Genomic DNA, 20,266 nt, shown 5'->3' with positions numbered 1-20,266 from the left:
AGGGGGATTTTCAAAGAACCTAACCAAGTTAGTCACCCACCTCCCATTAAAAATCATGAAAGTCAGTGGGAATTAGGCACCTAACTTGCTTAGACCCTTTTGTAAATTCCACTAGATGCCTATCTGCATCTTTAGACACGTAAATATCTTTGTAAGTCTGGTCCTATTTTTAATTTTCAACAGTTTTTTATGCACTTAGGAGCCTAAGTCTCCTTGCAATGGGACTTTGGCCACGTCTGCACCACAGACTTCTGGGCTAACATAGCTCTTCCAGGAATCATTCCTGACCAACATAGCTGTATTGACAGAAACCCCTAGTGCAGAGGCAGTTATGTTGGCAAAACTACACTTTTGCCACTATATCTTATTTTGCTCAGGGCAGTGAGTGGAATAAACTATGGCAGTAAAATGCAGCTTTGCTGGTATAGCTGCATCCACGCGAGGAGCACTTTGCTGGTAGAGTACAGAGGTATAGCTATACTGGTAAAAGCTCTCCTAGTGTAGACATAGGCATAGGTTCCTATGTGCTTAAGTCACTTTTGAAAATGGGACTTAGACTCTTAATTCACTTAGGCACTTTTGAAAATTTTAGCCCACTTCTCTTTTGGGTACAGTGCAATGTGTCATTGTACTCCTGTAGAGGAACTGTAATGAGACAACTTCATTTGCTGATAATTCAAGGAAACTGTACGTTATCTCTTTCCAAACACTTTATGATTGTGACAAACCTAATTATTTCTGACTTTTTTGTTTTCCATCCCTTTGATGATGCTATAATGAAGTTAGTACCTTGTATTGAAAATGAAAGACCTGGATGAGGTTAATAATGCTAGCATATATTAATAGCCCTGTGAAACCAGTAACACAAGTGCAGTCACAAGGGGATTACATGCTCTTTTATAAGCACATTGCTACTAGTATGTTGCTAGCCTCTCTTTAGAACAACTGCCATTGCAGAAGGTCAAAGCCTCTAGAGGCTGCATTGGATAACTACTACCCCTGCAGGGGAACATGAAAGACAGATTGCCCTGTTAAAGCCTATGGATTCTGTCAGGGATCTGGGCCTCCTGAAAACCTGAGATTTTAAGGAATCACTTCTTAAGGCATGCTGAAGAGCACTCCCCATCTATTCCAAACAGAGAATAGAGGTCATTTCACAGTATGTAATAATATTTTTTATTTACAAAGCACCCCGCCCACCCCCCTTGCAAAAGCATTCTATGCAAGCCATCAATTCTCCTTAAAAGCAAAGCACTACTTTTCTGGGGAGGCAAGTGTGAGAACCTAGGATAGAGTCACTACTCTTAACAGGGCTTGGGTGCAAAGAGGCTGTGCCAAATAAGTTGATGCTGGAGTTCTATTTGCATCTATTACAGCACAGCCTTTATTTTTATCAAAATATTTTTAGCCATTGGCTTAATTCCCAACAGCAAATGATAACAAGGGAAGAGAACTGCCACAGCACATAGACTTCTGTTTCTGGATAACTTGTCCAGATAAATACAGATACACACCCCTTTATAGCTAGATACTCACCCCTTTTATTTATATGTATGTATCTATAAAAAGTGTGTGTGTGCATATATAGGTGTCTATATTTTTATAATAATATAGAATATATAACTTTCATAGACAATGGTAAACTATTTGTTTGTATCGTATCTTGAAAAGTTATAGATCAGTGATACTCATTCCTGGAACTTGGTAGTACTGTTGTATCTAGGTGCTTCACTTTAAGCACACGAGCAGTACCATTGAAATCAGGGGGACTACTTGTGCTTAAAGATCAGCATATGCTTTTCTGGATTAGGGCCTGACTGAATATTGTGTCTATTAGGTGTAACAAGTGCTGGTTAGTAATGTGCAGTTTAATGAAATCTAATGTGTTCATAGGGAATTCATATTGTGTCAGCTGATATTGTATTTATAGTGCTTGAATACAAGTAGTATTAAAATATGCTGTTTTGTTGGTTTTCATGCTTAATCTCATGACTCATGCCCCAAATTGAAAAATGGTGTTATGTATGTTCGTTGTTATGCATTTGTTATTGCCTCGGGTTTATAACTGGATGTTTTTGATGTTTCTGCTACAGGGAGTGGGTTAATCGAGCCCCATCCATCCATTTCCTAAGAGTACTAATCTGTCTTCGATTATTAATGAGGGATCCATGCTATCAGGTTGGTTTGCCAAAATATTGTTTCTTATTGAAAGACAGAACACATATAAACTTATATGTATTGTATATGTAATATGAAAATATAACAGTAAACTAAAAACATTAAACAAAACTCCAGTAGTGAAAGTTTAACCAAGTAAGAGTACTGAAACTGCAAAACCGTTGCAGTTGATACAAACATTTTGCTGTATACATGTGCCGTTTGCAGAATACATTTATTCAACTTCTGATGTTTCCTGTGTGGTATATATAGTCATTAAGTCTTAATAAGAACATAGGAATTACTATAGCAGAAGAGATGAACAGTTGAGTCTAAGAATCCTGTTCCTGATACTGGCCAACTCTGTAGAGAGACATATAAAACCCTCACAATGCAAATGCATTAATTGTAGAAAACTATAAAATTGAGGGAAATACTATCCCACTGTTCCCACTGGTGTTCATCTGGTATTCTGAAATATAATGACTGGGTGCCATTAATATTATCCTAGCTGTTATGATTATAGATTGTTATTCATATAGGTTAAAAAGGTTTAAAAAAACTGGGCATGTTTAGTCTTGAAAAAAGAAGACTGAGGATGGACCTGATAACAGTCTTCAAATACGTTAAGGACTGATATAAAGAGGACTAGATCAATTGTTCTTCATGTCCACTGCAGGTAGGACAAGAAGTAATGGGCTTATCTGCAGCAAGGGAGATTCAGATTAACTATTAGGAAAAACTTACTCTAAGGGTTGTTAAACTCTGGAATAGGCTTCCAAGGGAGGTTAGGAAATCCCCGTCACTGGAGGTTTTTAAAAACAGGCTGGACAAACACTGGTGAGGGGTAGTCTAGGTTTACTTGGTCCTGCCACAGTGCAGGTGGCTGGACTTGATGACTTCATGAGGTCCCTTCCAGTCCTAAATTTTTATGGTTCCATATCTCTAATCCTCTTTAGAAACTTAAACTATTTGCCTCAGCATACTGCAGTTCCATGCATTTTGTAGCTTAATCATACATTATTGTCTCAATTTTCAGATGTTCAAAATTAAATGTAAGTATCTTGATTTTTGAAGGTGCCAAGCACCCACAAATTCCATTAACTTCATTGTGCTTTGGGAGAGCTCAGCACTGCCAAAAACAGGCCATTTATATTAAAGTACCCATTTGTCTCAATGTTTCTGTGTTATGACAGACTTAATTAGTTTTCTTCTTTATTTTTGTCAGGAAGTGCTCCATAACCTGGGTGGGATTGAAAATCTAGCCCAGGTAAAATATTCTTTATTGTTTTTGTCTCTTATCTTACACAATAGTTTGTTTTTGCAAAGGCAAGAATGAAATGTATTGTAAAAGTGTTATTCTGTTGGCACATGGAGAGAAATAAATTTGTTCTCCGATTAGCACATGGATAAGTAGGTGTGGTTACCAATTATGCCCAAAGCAACTGTACATGTAATTTAGTAGCATGCGCCAATGACATTTTCTTCCCGATAATTGGATTAGACAGTAGCTAGTTTGCTGAAGTAAAAAAGACTATTAAAGTTCAACACACGTTTGGCTGAATCATGAGAATAAGTTCTAGGATTTTGAGGGAAGGGTGTGTAAAGTCCCTGACTGACTTCTCTGAAGGAATAACAAAAGTGACAGAAACACTATTAGTTTGAAATAAAAGCAGACTGAAATGACTGTTTTTCACAGATTGCTGTGCTTTAATTAATGAGGTCTGTTAGGGTTTTTTTTTATATCGTTGCTTCCCGTGCATAGCATTCCACGTTGCTGGATGTGACTTTGGTAATGGCAAATTAAAAGAAAAGTCTCTGGGCAGTTGTGAAAAGGACAAAATAAATAGAAATATAATTTTGAAAAAAATCAAAATGCATAACATTATTTTTTGTTCTGCACATAATAGTTTTTATTTGTCCAGGTTTAATTCTTGCAGACAAAAAGGGTAGCACATATTATGTGATAATACAACTGTTTGGAACACAGAAGCTAGCATTCTGGAATACAGCATTGATTAATTTACTCTGATGATCCAGGGAAGCCAAAAAGCCTTTGGAATGCATCTTATGTTAAAAGTTTTCATGTTCATTAGGTTCCATTTTGTAAAGATGGAATCCTGGTAAAAATGCTAAAATTGTTTTTAAATAACCAGACAGTAGGTCATGGGTGCATGTCTGTGGCTCCCACTGTGCCCACATTGGTTCTCCAAATCTAAACAAATTCAGTTTCAAAGAATAAAGCTCTCACTTGAGAGTACACTTGTGCGTCCCACTTGTGCTATCTCAGTGTTCGTATTGAATCCTTCCTCTCTATTAGACTCCCTTTATGCTCAGAGTTAAAAATATTCAGCTCTTAAGGTTCACAGTGAAGTTTCCTCAAGTGTTTACTGTCACATCAAATTGCCCACATACAAATATCTCCAAATGTTAGCCATTATGGCTATTTTTTTACACCATTAAATCCATTAGTCTAATGGCAACTGTGGCAATAGTGCGGCTATGTACTGTGTATTGTATTATAGGTGCAGCAGTTAAAATTACATAATAGTTTTCATTCTAGCCCCTGTTTTCACTTGCTCATAGCTTTCTGAAACTTTCACCTTCTGTGCTGAATTTTTCAGGCTTGGTCTCTGCCTGAAGGTGAATTATTTTTAGAAATGAAATCTTAGCAGTATGATATCTCACTACGCACTCCGTTACTAAGTTGTTGCTGAGAGGTTAGTAGAGGCTCATAGGTTTTGTGTATGAAGTATGGGTGTGCAGATTAGTAAACTGGTATTAGTGAGGGTCCACTCTATGTTCATTTTGCTTCTAGAGAGAAGGAATCATAAGTGATTGTGCACTTCCAGCACAGACTGTGAAAGACTGACACCCTAGGATACGCTGTTTTGGATTATATGCTGTTATGTTTGTAGCCCCATATTTCCTCCCAATAGCTTTCATAAAAGTCATGCAGAGACCTGTCTAAAACTTTGGATTCTGAAATCATTACTATGTGCTGCCTCATCAATATTCTATAGGCTTTGTGTCACTCTCCAGTGGCTAGCTAGACCACATGCAGAAATTTATGATTCTGATGTGTCTTCTGTGCTATGGTGTCCTGTGTGTTAGCTCAGGTGGTGTGGTTCATGTTGTTAGATCCAGAGGTTGCCCAGTTCAGTTGCTGGAGATGACCCAAATGGGCTTTAGTACATTTATAAAGCCCTGCATGGACACACAATTTGTATCCACATCTGATACATGGCTCTCTTACCCAGGCCAGGATCCAGCTTCTAGCCTTGCCAGCCTTGGGGAGAAGAGGAGAGGCAGGGGGCAAAAAGTGGATTGTTCTGATGTCCCTGCTATACAGTCCGTCTTTTGTCCTTTGCACCTAAGGAGATGGGTGATGGGTAGGGCTGGGTAGCGATGGTGTGGGATTCTGGAGAAGAGGTTAATTAATTCCTGTTAGGTTATTGCTGGGTTATTTGAACAGTTAACTCAGTAATTGATGGGTCTGTTTATTTACGAGAATATTTTAAAAACTAGTCCAGAACCTCCAGAGCATTGACTGAGCTCTCTCTTTCATCATAAAGTAGTAAACAGGAAGAGGGCAATTAACTCAGGTAGATGTTGTTAATTAGCAATGACTATTATAATCAGATTTGTAATGGAAAAAGCTAGTTTCTACCATAACTGTGGAGAGTGTAATATCTCTTCCTAATGCTGTAGTGCGGTGGCTCTCAACCTTTCCAGGCTTCTGTACCCCTTTCAGGAGTCTGATTTGTCTTGTGTACCCCCAGGTTTCACCTCACTTAAAAACTACTTGCTTACAAAATCAGACATAAAAATAAAAAAGTGTCACAGCACACTATTACTGAAAAATTGCGTACTGTCTCACTTTTACCATATAATTATAAAATAAACCAATTGGAATATAAATACTATACTTATATTTCAGTGTATAAGTATATAGAACAGTATAAACAAGTAATTGTCTGTATGAAATTTTAGTTTGTACTGACTTTGCTAGTGTTTTTCCCTGGAAGATCTGTGTTTACCCCCAGGACCAGTGATACATGTACCCGTAGATGAGAACCACTGGTTTAGTGTCCTTCAGCCATAGCAATTTATAGTCTATTGTGAAGTTGGTCCACCACCTACAGGCAATGCTTGTGCATAGCACTTTCAAATCTATACAGTGAAACCTCCATTTTACATACACCAATCTTACAACTGACCAGTTATAAAAACAAAACAAAACAAAAAAAACACACAACAACAACAACAAACATTTTTCTCTATGGAAAAATAAAAATCACAAAATGAAAGTAATATTGAGAAGAACAAGTCGGCATCCTTTCACGTTTAGATGCCTTCAGTGCATTGCAAATCACTTTGCAGTAGTTTGAAGGACAAGAAAAAGTGATAGATTGCAGCATACTGTGACAGATGCACCCTACCTACTGTAATTTTGAGATGTTAAATTTTATAAACTTTTCCATATATGAACTCGTCAATCCCCAATTAGTTTGTAAAATAGAGGTTCTACTGTATATATGTTAACATTGTATTTTGTCCCACTTACAGTATATGGAAACAGTAGCAAATGGATATCTTGGATATGGAGAAGAGCAGCATAATGTAGACAAATTGGTCAACATGACATGTGAGTGTTGTAACTGACATATGCACTTATAACCTTAATATGGATGAGGAGCAAAGTTTATAAGACAGACTGAGGGATGCTTAAAATATTTGCAAATGGTTTAGCAATTGTGGTGTTGCTAGACACTTTTCCAATCATGCAAACGAGATCAGTACGAAGTAGACGAAAGCACAGCGCAATAGCAGATTTCACTCTTGTACATCTGTAATATTGCGTCTGAAGAAATTGACACTTCTTGTACATTAAAATATTGAATAACATAAATTATATCAAGTATCAGAGGGGTAGCCGTGTTAGTCTGGATCTGTAAAAAGCAACAGAGAGTCCTATGGCACCTTTAAGACTAACAGATGTATTGGAGCATAAGCTTTCGTGGGTGAATGCCCACTTCGTCGGATGTATCCAACGAAGTGGACATTCGCCCAGGAAAGCTTATGCTCCAATACATCTGTTAGTCTTAAAGGTGCCACAGGACTCTCTGTTATAAATTATATCATGTCAAGAACATACCCAATTTCAGAGTGTAAGTCAATGTTTTAGACCTGTTATTTTATTACTCTATTAATAAAATGGAAAATCTTAAATTTGAGACACTCAGTTTATGTGATTTCCTTCATTTCACAGATATTTTTCAAAAACTCTCTGCTGTTAAAGATCAAAGAGAATGGGTTATAGCCAGTGGAGCACATAAAGTAAGTGGTTTAAAGAACTGCTAATTATAACCAATCAACTACCTGTGTGAATGATTTATGCTTCCCATATTTGATCAAGCTGGGATCAAACTCCCTCCATTTTCCAAATGATTGTAACATAAGCTAACATCAGTTCTTTGACTTGTCAGTCTGGGCTAAGATCATCTGAATTGTCTCTTTTTACGTCAGCTGCTGAGATGTTTCTGTTGGCCTTATGCACAAATTGTGGATCATTTCATTGAGTTAATTTAACCCTTTAAACATTTTGGTAAAGCTTGTTCCTATAAAGGCAACATCAAATTTACTTTGTTAAACTATATATTAAACTAAATAGTCTTGAAATATCTGCTATAAACAAAAGCCTTGATCCTAAAATTGGGTCTCTAAGGGTATGTCTCAGGTTGCAGCACAAACTCTGGGACCCTCCCGTGTCACAGAGCCCAAACATCTATACTGCAATTAAGCAGACCCTTAGCCCAAGCCCCACAAGCCTGAGTCAGCTGGCACAGGCAACTTGCGGGTTTTTAATTGCAGTATAGACATACCCTCCCACAGACGTGTGTGGAACACTTTTGACCTCATTGGGGCTCATCATGATGGCAGGGGTGTTCACTTAGTGCCATTTGTTTGTAGATTTGGGGCCAAAATTAGAAACAGTTGAGATCAGTACTAGTGCAACTAGTGTTTCATGGTATAAGTTTGCTGATGCAAAATGAAGGCAATTTTATTTACATCAGATGGTTCAGGAGAGAAAAAAGCAGACCATGAAGTAGCGCAGGCTTACAACAAGTAAAAATGGAAAACTGGTTTATTTTAGAAAACTACAACTGCATTTATGAAAATATTAAATATATAAATTACTTTAAGATCTGAGTTATTAACAGAATACATGTGAGGCCTTAAAATTACAAACATAATTATTTTAAATATAAACTAAAAAGCTTTTTACTTGGTTGGACCTAAGTTCAGGGTTTTCAGTGTCTTGCAGCAGCAGATGCCACCCTTAGTACTTTAAGTAGGGCAGATGCTTTACCCTGCTTGAGTTGTTTCAGATACTATGTTGACTATGGGAGGAGAAACACACTTTCCTGACCTTAAGACTTGGCAAGTATGGAAAAGAGCAAAATGCTTTTCTGATGTATTTATTTGAAATCTCTAAGGCTAGTCATGCATTCAATCATGATTTAGTGTCTTTGCTAGATATGTACATTTATTTATTCTAATGGCATTTAAATTTTACTGAACAAATATGCATGTTTAGGGTCCTAATTGAAAAACATATCATGTATATAGATTTATCTTTTTAAATCTCTAATTTTCCAGACTTTAGTAAATTTGCTAGGAGCCAGAGACAGTAATGTGCTGTTGGGTGCACTCCTTGCTCTTACTAGCTTAGCAGAAAGGTAAGTTCATTTTAATAGCTGTTGTTTGCAATTAATCTTAGCTCTTGCCAAAATATTGAAGCTGACATTTACTGGGGGATAAGTGTTACTGTACAAGCTAAAGTCTCTGTCCTGAAGAGATGTAGGCATATGCTTATGTTAGTCTGTCTGGAGTGGCTCACAACCGTGAGTGCCTACCTCAGGGTAGACTGTCAAAATCAGGGCATACACCCAAAATGGGTGGTAAATTCTATAATTAGATTTCACCAAGCCAATGACAAATATGAACTCCTAGATCATTGTAACAAGTCTTACCATGGAGTCACAGACAGTGCCTTTAGACTCTCCAGTCTATCTTGCCACCTAAGCAAGCTGGACTTAATGATGAATGGTCACTTACACCAAAAAAATCACAAAATATTCAGGTTGCTTCCAGTCACTTACCCCAGATCAATTGGTCTAGATTTTACACTAAAGACAACACTTGTAGCCTATCCCATAATAAACTATCTAAAGGTTTACTAACTAGGAAAAAGAAATGAGTAATTTACAGGTTAAAGTAAGCAAACATATTCGCACAAATGAGTTACAATCTAAATTCTAAGAGTGACAGAGTTGTAGTGATCTGTCAATTCAAACTGTCTTTCAGGACAGACCCAGGGGTAACCCGCAGGAATCTCTGGATTCACTTGAGTATTCCTGGCCCTGTGAGAGTGCAAACAGCAAAGAGATGACAAATTTTTCTATACCTTTGTTTTATTTACTTTATAAGCCTCCAAGTCCATAGGAAGACTTGTGGCACCTTAGAGACTAACAAATTTAGTCTCTAAGGTGCCACAAGTACTCCTGTTCTTTTTGCGGATACAGACGGCTGCTACTCTGAAACAAGTCCATAGGATTAGCTTCCTTGCATGTAGCATTTCCAAGGTTTGATAGGGCCATTTACCAATCCTTTGTATTCCTTGATGGCCCATCTCATTTTGATTGTTCTTCTGGATGGGTGGGAGAAACACTCTTCCCATCTGATTTCATATGTTTAGAGCAAACATTTTCAAAGTCCTAAAGCAAAACTTATATATTTCCTTATAGCACTGAATACAGAAATTACAAATAAGATAAATGCATGCAGCAATTTACAAATATTCCGTAGAGTCTAAACACTAAATAATCTTATAAGACTAATACCTATTTTGAGCAACACTAACATATAAGTGAACTGGTCTGCTCTGCTGCTATGAGTTTGTCAGTTCTTAGCTAATGCCTACAGCATTGATCAGAACTGGCACTTGGTTTACCAGCATTACAGTTTAACTTTACATTGAAGCCAGTGGGACTGCTCACAGTTTGAAAAGTACATGTATAAGCCTTTGCGGGATCAGGGCCTTACTATGTGTTTAAATACACATAGTCCCTGATCCTTCAAGACAGACCCTATACCCATGTTGGACCACTTTGCAAGATTGGGGCCATATAGTCCCATCCCGCAGTCCCTGTGCAGGCCTTGGAGTTGATGTTCTCCATTATTATTCTATTGACTTCCAAACTTGGAGAACAGCTTTATGCTTTAGAGATTTTACACAGAGAGAGAGAAAAATGAAAAGAGTAGAAAGTTGATACAATCAGCTGTGAGAAGTCCTCATTGAGACTTCTCCAGAATCTCTCTTCTCTTCTGTCAAAACAGAAGGCATTTGAAACATATTTTGGTTTGTATTCTCTGTTAAACCCCCCTCCCCTCCCGAGATAATCAGAATAATAATATATAGATATTTTGGTCTTCCATTTAATTTTACACTAGGAGTGAAATACATTTATCTTGCCTGAATATCTTTAACCTGATGTTGAAAGGTTGTTCATTTTCAAATACCATTGCACAAATCACACCTGCAAAAACCAGAATTTTTCACCCCCAAAAGAACACATAAGTTCTCCGGTTTACTTAGGCCATGTTTACACTTACAAGCTTACCGTGGCACAGCTGTACCAATACAACTGTGCTGCTGTAAGAGCATTTGTGTAGCCATGTTAGGCTGTCAGGAAGAGAGCTCTCCTGTCGACATCATAAAACCAGCTCAACAAGTGGCACTAGTTATGTTGGTGGGAGAGCTTCTCCCACTGACATAGCGCTGTGCATATGAGTGCTTATGCTGGCAAAACTTATGTCCCTCAGGGGTGTGTTTTTTCGCAACCCTGAGCAACAAAAGTTTTGCCAACATAAGTGCTAGTGTAGACATCATCTGCATGTAAAATCCACTCGCACTTCAGAAGAATGCTTATTCCAAATCACTACTAGGGAAGATAAGGACTGAATTTGTAATCTATGCTTTTCTTAAATCCATTATTGTCTTCAGCAGCTTTCCAAAAATGCTGTTACCTTTGTCAGAATAATTAGGCCACTTTCAGTTAACTCTGCTTCTTTTAGTACATTTGTATGTTTTGCTTTTCCTTGTAGTAATTTAAAACTGATTTTCCCTCACTTGAGTACTCTTTAATACTCTTTTAAATTATTTTTAAAGATTCTTAATTTTATCTGAAAAGAACATCCTATATAATGGGTAAGCAGTTATTTCAAATTAGGACTCTGAGTCAGGAGAGAAGTAGGTCCTTAACTTTAAGTAATGAAGTCAGTGGGACTTAAGCACATATTTATGTGTTATTCTGAATATGGATGCTTTCTTGAATCAGGGCTTAGATTATTATAATCTTCTAGAGTTAAAGAATTTGGTGATTATGATGCCCTGTAAATTCAGTTATTCACTTGTAAATTGCAGCTTCCATTGAATATTCCTCACATAAACTACTTTTATTTACACTTACACGGGATAAGCAAAATAGTAATAGAATATAATAAAAATATGAGACATTATATTGGCATAATAAAAAATTAAACCTCAGCTTTTGATGTTAATTTTTTCAAAGTTAGTTTTCTAAGCATATTAAATATTAAACCTTTTTTCCTCATTTATCAGGTTGATGTTTCACTAAAACAATCTGTATTATAAAAAAAAAATAAGAGTAAACTTATGCAGTGTCAGTGTGGAACCAACTTATTTTTGTATTTTTAAACCTGCATATGTGACATCATTACTTGAGCCATAAGGCAATACAGTGAGCCAAAGCAATGGATGATGAAGTATAAGTGGGCAGAAGTTAAGTAAAAATAACACTTGTTTTTCATATAATTTTATTTTATATAAATATCCAAAAAATTTCCATTTGTAGCCCAGAATGTAGGGAGAAGATCAGTGAGCTCACCATTGTAGAAAACTTGCTGGTGATATTACATGAATATGACTTGCTATCTAAAAGGTAGGACTTATTTATAGACTAACTTTGTTTAATACTTTTCTGTTTTAAATTTTATTTTGATTGACAGACATATTGCATTTATTTAATTAGAGTGGTAAAGTTTCAAAGCTGTGGCATTTAAAATCAGATATTGATGCAGTAAAACGTTCTTTGGTAGTTATCTAGTACATGTTATTGTCTTTCTTCCCATTGATGGGTTACATCCTAGCCTACAATTCAGCATAAATGGATTGTAAAGCTGCCCTAAAGGATAACTGAGAATTCCCTGGGCACTAGACCACTGCCACCTGTGGGAGCTGGAGGCATGGCCAAAGAGCATGTTGGACTCTGGTATTTCACTTGGGGGCCATTATAACACGGCATAAGTTTGAGCAGCCTTGAGACTGCTCTAGTTTATATCTGGGACTGGTTCAGATCCCAATAGTCTTGTGGATCAGAGGTGTACAAAGATATTTCCACCTACTTTAAAGTCACCACAGCTCAGTTGGACTTGATGATTGGAGCTGATAAGTCCATATTTGAAAGAAACTGGTGGTAAAGTGATCACTGGCTATTAAGTTCAAAACATCAAGAAATCAAAAACACTCTCTCAAACATGATTGCATTCCAGTCACCAAAGAATACACTGCTCTACAGCCAAAATGCTTCTGAAATAAATATAGTCAAACTTTACTAATTCTGAGTCACTGAGAACGAAAATGATGCTTAAAATTGTTGATTGGCTCTAGTTTTCAAGATATGCTATTGGGTCAGTATATACAACCCTTGACTTGGGAATGGCAGAGGATAAGTGAGTTATAAAGGGAAGGGATCTCAATTTAAACCAGAAATGACTAAAATACATCTTTGACTGGATCTATGAATAAATCTATGACTGGGTTTGGACAGTGCTTGCTTTTTAGGCAAAACAATGAATGATGCAATCTGAAGCTGGTATTGCGTCATACATGATATGAATTGCATCATGTTATTCCTAGAAGTCATGGATGATGCAATCATAACGAAGCTTACATCACTCTGTTGAACAAATTGCCCTATATCAGCTCTAGAAATCATACAGTGTCGTGCTCTCTTATTTGTCAGTGTTTGATTTTGCAAAGGGACACATTTCTGTTTAGCCAAATTGAGCAGAGATGCCTCGTACTTGTGTGAACAGTGCAGATAACTTCTGCTATGTTTGTGGTGAAGTGACTTTTGCATCACAAAAGCGCAGTATAACCACTATGGTTAAGAAAGCCTATCACCTTTATCTGGGCTGCAAAATTGGAGATCAGGACAAGAGGTGGGCCCCACACATATGCTGCAACACTTGTGCAACAAATCTTCACCAGTGGTTGAACAGGAAAAGGAAATCTATGCCTTTTGCAGTGCCAGTGATTTGAAGAGAGCCAACAGATCATACCAGCAACTGTTACTTCTGCATGGTGCCTCCAATTGGGAAAGGTGTGTCAAAGAAGAAAAAGTGGACTGTGCATTATCCAAACATTCCATCAGCTATACACCCAGTACCCCACGGAGAAGGACTGCCGGTTCCTGATGCACCAGAATCATTCTCACTTGAGTCAGACGAGGAAGAGGATGAAACTTCTGGTCCTGAACCATCAATGTCACAGGAACCACATTTTCTCCTATCCTCCTCCTCTGAACCACACCTCAGAACACAAGGTGAACTGAATGACCTTGTCAGGGATTTGGAACTACCCAAGAGTAAGGCAGAGCTGTTGGGCTCCAGACTACAGCAGTGGAATCTCCTGGCAGGTGATGTTAGGGTTTCCATGTTCCGTGACCGTCAAAAGGATCTTGTCCCATTCTTCTTCATGGAAGGTGATCTTGTAGCCTGCAACAACATCGATGGTGTGATGGCAGCCCTCAACGTCATTCACGATCCAGATGAGTGGAGACTGTTCATTGATTCATCAAAGACGAGTCTTAAAGCTGTTTTACTGCATAATGGCAATGTTTTGCCATCAATTCCAGTTGGTCATGCAGTCCATATGAAGGAAACCTATGACAACACAAAACAACTTTTGAGGTGCATAAACTATGACCAACATCAATGGCAGCTTTGTGGCGATTTGAAGGTTGTTGCTCTCTTGCTTGGTCTGCAGACTGGATACACAAAGTACTGCTGTTTTCTCTGCAAATGGGATAGTCATGCAAGAGATTCCCACTACATCAAGAAAGATTGGCCACTCTGACAGTCATTGGAGCCTGGGAGGAAAAGTGTTCAGCATCCACCACTTGTTGAATCAAGGAAGATTTTGTTACCACCCTTACACATCAAGCTGGGTCTGATGAAGAACTTTGTCAAGGCCATTGACAAAACACAAGCAGCTTTCAAGTACCTCCGTGGAAAATTTCCAAGGTTAAGTGAAGCTAAGATAAAGGAAGGTGTCTTTGTTGGTCCTCAGATTCGTGAACTTCTTCAAGATGATGCATTTGACCATGCACTGCGTGGCAAGGAAAAGACGGCATGGAAAGCCTTCCAATTAGTGGCAATAAATTTTCTCAGAAACAACAAGGCAGACAACTACAGGTTGTTGGTGGAAAACCTCCTCAAGGCATACAAAAGCTTTGGTCACTAAAGATACATTTTTTGCACTCTCATCTAGATTTTTTTCCACCAAACTGCGGAGCAGTGAGCGACGAGCACGGCGAGCGATTTCACCAGGACATTGGAACAATGGAGAAACGTTATCAGGGCAAATGGAGCCCATCAATGCTTGCAGACTATTGCTGGACAGTGACAAGAGATGCTCCATTTAATGAATACAAGAGACAAGCCAAGAAGCGCCGAGTAGACACTGAATAGGACTAAACTATGTACATAATTGTTTTTTGCCTTTTGTTTCATAATAAATTTTATTTATATAACCCTTTTGCTGATTTTTAAAAAGTGTTACATAAACAGGACAGGTGAAATATTATCATGTAAAGCAACCATAAACACATGAAAAGACCTAGGTTTACAATTTATGATTAAAACTCTATCTACACAATATACATAGACATAAAATGTAAAAACTTAAATATCTTAGAATCAGTAGCCAATCAGTTGTTTTAATTGTCATATTTGAATTCAGCACATCAAAATACATAATAAATAGCACATTTTATCTCTGAAGCAGACGACTTCTCAAAAATTGTAGACCAGTGATATCAGACATTTTAAAACAGAGGTTTTATTGCATATTTAACTTATAATTAGGGACAGGGAAACCACATAACAGGAACAAACTGAATCTTCTGGCATATTTGAAAAAAGTTCTGGTTAACTTAAAAAAAATACTACTTCATTATGAGAGAAAAAAAAAAAAAAAAGAGGAGTGACCATGACAGAAAAGATTCTCTGCTGAATATTGCTCTGTGACTACAGTAGTCTTATGTTTCAAATTCAAGGAAGAAGTAATTGAAGTTGAAAAATTAGCTAAATTTGAAGGTTCAAAATCTGAGTTTTAATTTTTGTAAACTTCAGCGCTTTGTGATTCCAGATGGAAGTAGAAGAGCCAAAACACAGTGAAATATCCTTTTCTTGTGGTCTCTCTAGCCATATTGTGGAGGAAGGAAGTAATAGAAATCTTGTGAGAACTTTTTCTTGTGACATTTCCAGCCAATTCTGTGAACACAAGTGTGGAGAAAGATCCATATTCTACCATAGGTTATTCTACCATAACCTATGAACCTTCTGAAGTTCATCCACCACTACTTGTAATCCATTAAAAAGAAAGAAGGAATTCAGAAAAATGACAGCAATGGCTGACGAGTTCACCTGGAAAGCATTATCGATGGAACCAGAATCCAGCTTCACTGAATATTAACACAGTAATGCAAAGGGCTGGTGCTGCCAGCCCTGCAACTGCAGGAACCTGCAAGACAAGGGTCTCTACCTGTTCAAGGGCTGTGTATACTGTATTAGCTGCAGTGTCACAGGGTCTGGAGTATGAATTGCAAAAGGATTAATGGACACAAATCTGACATCAGGAATCATAACATTCAAAAACCAGTAGGAGAACACTTTCACCTGTCTGGTCATTCAATGAAGAGACCCGTGGGTGGCAATTTTGCAACAAAAAAGCTTCAAAAACAGACTCCAACGAGAAACTGCTGAGCTTGAATTGATTTGCAAATTAGATACAATCAGCTTAGGCTTAAATAGAGACTGGGAATGGCTGAGCCATTACAAACATTGAATCTATCTCCCCATGTAAGTACTCTCACACTTCTTATCAAACTGTCTGTACTGGGCTATCTTGATTATCACTTCAAAAGTTTTTTTCCTCTTACTTAATTGGCCTCTCAGAGTTGGTAAGACAACTCGCACCTTTTCATGCTCTCTGTATGTGTATATATATCTCCTCAATATATGTTCCATTCTATGCATCTGAAGAAGTGGGCTGTAGCCCATGAAAGCTTATGCTCAAATAAATTTGTTAGTCTCTAAGGTGCCACAAGTACTCCTGTTCTTTTTGCGGATACAGACTAACATGGCTGCTACTCTGAAACCTGTCTTCATGCTGACTAAGTGCCCTATGGCACCATCTCTGATTTCAGAGCCCCATCTGAAGTGAATTTAGAGAGGCTTACAGACATGTCTGAACAGACACAGATAATAAACGTGCAGGAAAGTGATACAAACTTATTAGTGTTATAAATTACTGCACACCAAAAATGTGACAGGCTTCATTTAATAAAGTTTAGGGCCTTTTTAACGCGTGAATAAAATATGACACTTTATTGAATGTAACTTAACAGAAAATGTATTATAGATTATTGGGCATCTTTGTATATACAGTAGCACTAAGTAACAAGAATGTAATAGGAATTTCAATAATAATTAACTGTCTGGGTGATTTACCACAGGTGACCTATATGGTGTGGTTATAATTTGTTGGTGATCTCTTTTTAGGCTGACTGCAGAGCTGCTACGTCTCCTCTGTGCTGAGTCACAAGTCAAAGAGCAAGTGAAACTGTATGAAGGAGTTCCTATCCTGCTCAGTTTGCTCCATTCAGATCATCTCAAGCTTTTGTGGAGTGTAGTTTGGATTCTGGTACAGATTTGTGAAGATTGTGAGACTAGTGTGGAAATCCGTATTTGGGGCGGTATCAAGCAACTCCTTCATATATTACAGGGGTAGGTCTTCAGTCTTCAAGATCAGTATAATTGTCAATGACTCATATTTTAAGGTCATCACACAACCATTTGACCTCAGGAGGTCATCTAGTCCAACCCCCTGCTCAAAGCAGGACCAACACCGACTGAATTATCCCAGCCAGGGCATTGTATAAAAAAAATGCTTTCATCCTCTGCTTCTGATGGTATTTGTAGACCTTGCATACTGCAGAAATTAAAAGAAATCAGGTGGATAATTCAAACATTAATGACTATGAAGTGTATTTTTTTCAAATATACTATGCTTTTCAAAAGTATAACATGGCTTTGCTGTGTTAAATCAGTTAAATAGAGATAAAATATATAGTTAGTGTGCATACAATTTCCATGTTGATTAGGCAGGTAGAAAGGGACATCTATTTCATTATTTGGATTTATGAATTTTTTTATAGTATGTTAAATTTTCAATCTAGTGATAAGACCATGGGCCTAAATTTTCAACAGTGACTAATGATTTTGGATACCTGAGTTTTTGGATGCCCAACTTAAGCTATTTTCAATGGGCCTAATTTTCAGAAAATCCTCTAAAAATTAAGCCCCATTAAAATATTTGAGGTTGAGCACCCTAAATCAGTACTTACTTTATTAAATTTAGGTTACAGTTCAAACTCTTCCCCACAATGTCTTATTTGAAACTATAAAGGGGGCTAAACTGTTTACCCATTCACTGTGTGGTTTATATCTGATGCTTTTGATGTTAATTTGAAATGCATAAGTGCTTTTTACATTTTTCATTGTGGAATATATGTAGATATAGAGAATAGAGACAGAAATAGGAATCCAGGCAAATTTCAGAAATGACTAACAAAGATATTTATTAAATATTTATTTTACGCTGTGATTTGTTTTTCCAGAGATAGAAATCTAGTTTCTGATCGTTCTTCTATTGGGAGTTTATCTAGTGCAAATGCAGCAGGGAGACTCCAACAGCTTCATTTGTCAGAAGATTTAAGTCCTCAAGAAATACAAGAAAATACTTTCTCCCTTCAAGCAGGTATGTATATTGGGCCTGATCTTCCACAGCTTTACGTTTTTTATAGTCATTTATACCTGGGCAAAGTGGGGCGTAATGTTATCAGATCAGAATGGTATCATTGTACATTCACTCTGCAGAGGAGGAGAATCAGGTCAGCTGTGAGGTTTTTGAGATGTGTAATATCAATGTACTTGTCATCACAAAATGAAGGAAGTAGTATTCAAGAGCTCAACTGGTGTTTCTGTTTTAAACTCCTGCTTTAACTCAAGGAAAATTTAAATTCAATTATTAAAGTTTTACTTCATATCCAACTTTAGTGTACTCATAAATAGCCTTGAAAGAATTAGATTTTATCAGTAAATGTTGGTAAACACAATTCCACCATACATACACAAACTGACAACACATCAATAATAATCAAAATTTACAGATAACCAAAGTAAGAAAAATGCTGCTTGAGAACTTTAGAATTTGATTTAAGAATATATATGTTGTATATTTTGATGTCATGTTGACAATTTGTGTTTTAACTGTTATAAAGGTTTAACTTTTAAAATCTCACTGTCTACTGACATTAAATAATTGTCTGACTCCCCCCCACATTTGTGACCCTTCCCCCATGATTTCTTGCAGCTATGAAAATGTAAATAGCTAAAAACTGAAAAAATGCTTAAAATCTGTAATTTTACATAACTGTGACAATTTAAATTGATAAAAATTTTAAAAATGCTTAAAATAATAATATCTGTCAAAATTATTAAATACAAATTAAGTTCTGCCAAGCCTACTCATAATGTGCTTATCCTGGGGATAATATATTAGAACTCGTTCAGACTTTCAGTTTCACCTCTCAGGACCCAGTAGCGCTCAGGTGACATTGCTTAGTAGGTCTCAGTATCACAGACCTCTCAAAGAAATAGCATGCACCTAACATCAGAGTCTGTCTGGGACATATTTCTGGTGTACTTTTTATGACTGCTTCCTTGATATTCCTAGTGTAAGTCAATGGGAGGTAGGCACCTAACTTGCCTAGGTACTTTAGTAAATCCCGTTAAGCACCTATCTGCATCTTTAGGCACCTAAGTACCTTTGTGAATCAGGTCCTGAATATTTATATATGATTTTTCATTCTAGCTTGTTGTGCTGCAATTACTGAATTGGTGCTCAATGACACTAATGCTCACCAAGTAGTACAGGTAGGAAGACTTTATTCAGTTAAGGTAGTGTTTAAGTGTATCACTGGTATCACTTTCATATCTCTTGTTTATTTACTTGTGTCTCCTTGTGCATTTTTACTGGTTGTTTATAACTCTCATAAACTCATAGACATTAAAGCCAGACGGGACCATCATGATCATCTAGTCTGACCTCTTGTACATCACAGGCCCCAGAATCTCACAGTAATAGGCCCATAACCTCTGGCATTGTCTTTCACCCCTAGGGCTCTTCTTCCATCCTGATCTGATCTCCCAGCCAGTCCTCCAAGCTCTCCTTCACTGGAGCTCTGACGTCCAGGCCCAAACACAGGCAAGGTTTCCCACCCCTACAGCAGCCTCCTAGTCACACTGGGCTTTATTCACTAAGCGTACTGGTCCTGCAGGAGCCTTTTCCTTTTTGGCCCAGAAGTGTCCACAGCACAGCTCCCTGGGCTTCCCCTTTTTAATGCAGCCACCTTCTACACTGTATAGGGAATTGCCTGAGTCTCCTCAGGTGAGGCTCATTCCATTACCAGGGTTGGCTTAGCCCCAGGCTCTCCAGCCCACAGGGCAAGCCACTTTGTTACATTCACCTTTTGCAAATTCTTGATTTTGTCCAGGGGAATCATATGGAGGTGGGAATAAAGCATTTCCAGCTGTACATCCAGCTTAGAAGTCATCCTGGCCTGCAGTTGCTGGGGAAGACAGCCAAAGGCATGCAGCCACAATGTCCAGCTTA

General features: G+C 37.6%; 1 protein-coding gene across 1 annotated transcript in view; it reads left to right on the top strand.

The window, feature by feature from the left end:
- NEK10 (NIMA related kinase 10) overlaps positions 1 to 20,266 on the top strand; it is a 167,902-nt gene that overhangs the window by 21,599 nt on the left and 126,037 nt on the right. Inside the window, exons 6-14 of the mRNA XM_034760809.1 lie at positions 2,094 to 2,178; positions 3,386 to 3,427; positions 6,727 to 6,805; positions 7,430 to 7,497; positions 8,821 to 8,900; positions 12,099 to 12,185; positions 17,092 to 17,316; positions 18,210 to 18,349; positions 19,466 to 19,527. Coding sequence (XP_034616700.1) covers positions 2,094 to 2,178; positions 3,386 to 3,427; positions 6,727 to 6,805; positions 7,430 to 7,497; positions 8,821 to 8,900; positions 12,099 to 12,185; positions 17,092 to 17,316; positions 18,210 to 18,349; positions 19,466 to 19,527 — 868 coding nt within the window. The remainder of the gene's footprint in view (positions 1 to 2,093; positions 2,179 to 3,385; positions 3,428 to 6,726; positions 6,806 to 7,429; positions 7,498 to 8,820; positions 8,901 to 12,098; positions 12,186 to 17,091; positions 17,317 to 18,209; positions 18,350 to 19,465; positions 19,528 to 20,266) is intronic.

The sequence above is a fragment of the Trachemys scripta genome, chromosome 2, assembly GCF_013100865.1.
Source record: "Trachemys scripta elegans isolate TJP31775 chromosome 2, CAS_Tse_1.0, whole genome shotgun sequence".
Lineage (NCBI taxonomy): Eukaryota > Metazoa > Chordata > Testudines > Emydidae > Trachemys > Trachemys scripta.
This window is presented reverse-complemented; position numbering and strand designations above follow the sequence as displayed.